Below are 2509 nucleotides of genomic sequence, written 5' to 3'. Positions count from 1 at the left end.
GGGCGGGAAGGGCCGGCGCCAGTGTCGACACTGCGGCGACGGGCGACAGGAGGCGTGGCACCGGACCCGGAGCTGCCGCCCGTATCGACCCGCGAGCGCTCGAGCGCGATACGGGGCGCTAGCTCCTCCTCGTCTCCGGAACTGCCGTTGGAGTGGCTGCCGGTGCTGGACATGCTCGCCGGTGATAGGGATTTGACGGATTGGGAAAATGGGAGCGTCAGGGAGCGGAGCGGAGTGAGCTAGGGTTTCTTCCGGACGGAGGATTTTGTGTGGTCGGGGTGGGCCGGCAGTGGGCCGGGCTGACGTGGCGAACGCATCCGGACGTGCCCGGGCCGCCTCATATCCGCCCTACATTTGAGACGGATGTGAGAGGTGCCGGTCAGGCTGGACGTTTAAGACCCATTTAAGAGCTCCGGTCAGGTCGTTTTTTGTGACCGGTCAGTGATCGAACGGCCCGCCCGAGCATTTGAGACGGATATAGAGCACCCGGGCTGTAGATGCTCTTGCTCCGTATCAGGGGATGGAGCCTAACTCGAACTCGACGATCGTCTATTTCCAGCCAGAGCCAGGGTTGGATAGGAGGATAACCGGATAGGATAGCCATGCACGCATGCATGCGGGGGCGCCATTGATCGGTCGGGTGAGTCTTGGAGAGAGGCCTGGGAAACCAGTGAACTAACTGGGGTGCGCGAGGCCTTTTTTTTTAGGGTGGCGCGCGAGGCCTATTGATTGGCCGGGCAAGAAAGCGATCCATCGACAAGCCGATCGATTGAGTCGATCGTCACGGGGTTCCCGTGCCAGATCGGCTCCCACTTCCCGCCTTCCCGGAGAGCAAACGTCCACGTATAAAAGCCCCGTCAACCCTCCCCTCCCCGATCGCAACCGATAGCCCACGCGAGGGCGCGCTCCCACCGATCCCATCCCATCCCATCCCACCCGCCGCTCGCCCCACCGCCTCTCGTGCGCCGCGACCGGCCACCACCACGGCACCGCCGCCCCTCCGATCCCATCCCTATCCGATGCTGCTATCCGTCTCCCGCTCCACCGACAAGTTCGCCCCTCTCGCCGGCCTTCGCTCGCTGCTCGCCCCCGACCCCGTCACCGCGGGCGGAGGCGTCGTGACGCGGACGATGATCCCCGCGTCGCCGCCGCCGCGCGGCGAGGCCGATCCGGAGGACGGCGTCGACGAGGATGAGGGCTGCTGGGTCTCGTACGGCCGACGGGAGCCCGGACGGCGCCGGCTGCCGCTGCCGATCCCGTCGCTGGCGGGCCGCAGCGGTCTGCGCTGGGCGCGCACCGAGGACAGGAGGCTCGTCATCAGCAAGGTGCGCGTCATGCGGCCGGACTACTACGTCCGCGCGCGCCGCGTGCGCGGCGGCCGCCTCCTCATGCGCCTCGTCGAGCGCGAGGACGACTGCCCCCACGATCCGCTCCCGGCGCCCAGCGGCGCCGGCGAAGGCGACGCCGGTCGGGCAGACGAAGCTACGGCGGTGCAGGGAGACGTAGTCGATGACGAGCAGGCGGCTGCGGCACCGGCGACGATGCCCGCAGCTGGATGCTTCGAGGACGTGGTTAAGTACCAGTACGCCATCGGTAGCAGCCCGCTGCACCAGATGCCCTTGCTAAGGATGGTTCATTGAGATTGATCGCCAAAGGTGGAATTTTTTTTAGCTGCTTGCCTTTGATGGTGCATTGGGATCGCCTAGGTGAATTTTTTGTAGCCGTGTATACTAATAGTGGTCAATATGCCTCCAAATTGCAGCATAGTTTTTTTTATCACAGAATTGTTGATTAAAAAGAATCAGCCCATGAATCAAGTATGAAATTGCCCCGATCTATTTCTTGACACTACATGTTAGGGTTTGCTCAAGAATATAACCCAATTGCCAACCTTACAAAGCAATGATGGAATTCGTGGTGTGATGAAGATCAGGTGAACACGGGATCAAACGCTGAAGTACCACATACTCCCTCCGTTCCTAAATTTTTGTATTTTTAGAGATTTTAAATGGGCTACCACATACGGATGTATATAGATATATTTTAGAGTGTAGATTCACTCATTTTGCTTCGTATGTAGTCACTTGTTAAAATTTCTAGAAAGACAAATATTTAGGAACGGAGGGAGTAATATACTGTGCATTAGAATCATGCATCAAGATAGAAGAGACGTGGTGGCGGGGGACGTGCCAACGATGTTTGTTGTAGCTCCTCTTAGGCGACACTCGGGGTGACTCAAACGGTCAACTCCAAGCACAAGAAGCCACACCACCTTGCATCCCCTCACCACCAGCCACGGCAGGGTCCGCTTCCCAAGGAGCTAACGACGTCGGGGGTGTTGTTCATGCGGCTGGTTTGGGGGTATGGCAGCTCGAAGGCGGGGAGATGTGGTGTCACATAGTTGTGGTGGCGTGGAGGTGCGACGAAGCGTGTGGTCATCGATGGATCACGGTGCGGGCGATGGCAGTCTCTCTCTTTCTCTCTCCCTTCCCTTCCCCCTCTCTCTCTT

General features: G+C 59.6%; 1 protein-coding gene across 1 annotated transcript; it reads left to right on the top strand.

The window, feature by feature from the left end:
- The first annotated feature begins 620 nt into the window (after positions 1–620).
- Positions 621–1826, top strand: LOC123141798 (uncharacterized). Its single transcript, XM_044560873.1, has one exon. The coding sequence runs from the start codon at positions 1020–1022 to the stop codon at positions 1638–1640; it is 621 nt and encodes a 206-aa protein (XP_044416808.1). The 5' UTR covers positions 621–1019; the 3' UTR covers positions 1641–1826.
- Positions 1827–2509: the final 683 nt, after the last annotated feature.

This window comes from Triticum aestivum, chromosome 6D (genome assembly GCF_018294505.1).
Source record: "Triticum aestivum cultivar Chinese Spring chromosome 6D, IWGSC CS RefSeq v2.1, whole genome shotgun sequence".
NCBI classification, from domain to species: Eukaryota; Viridiplantae; Streptophyta; class Magnoliopsida; order Poales; family Poaceae; genus Triticum; species Triticum aestivum.
The sequence above is the reverse complement of the archived record's forward strand: the minus strand, read 5'-3'. Positions and strand labels throughout refer to the sequence as shown.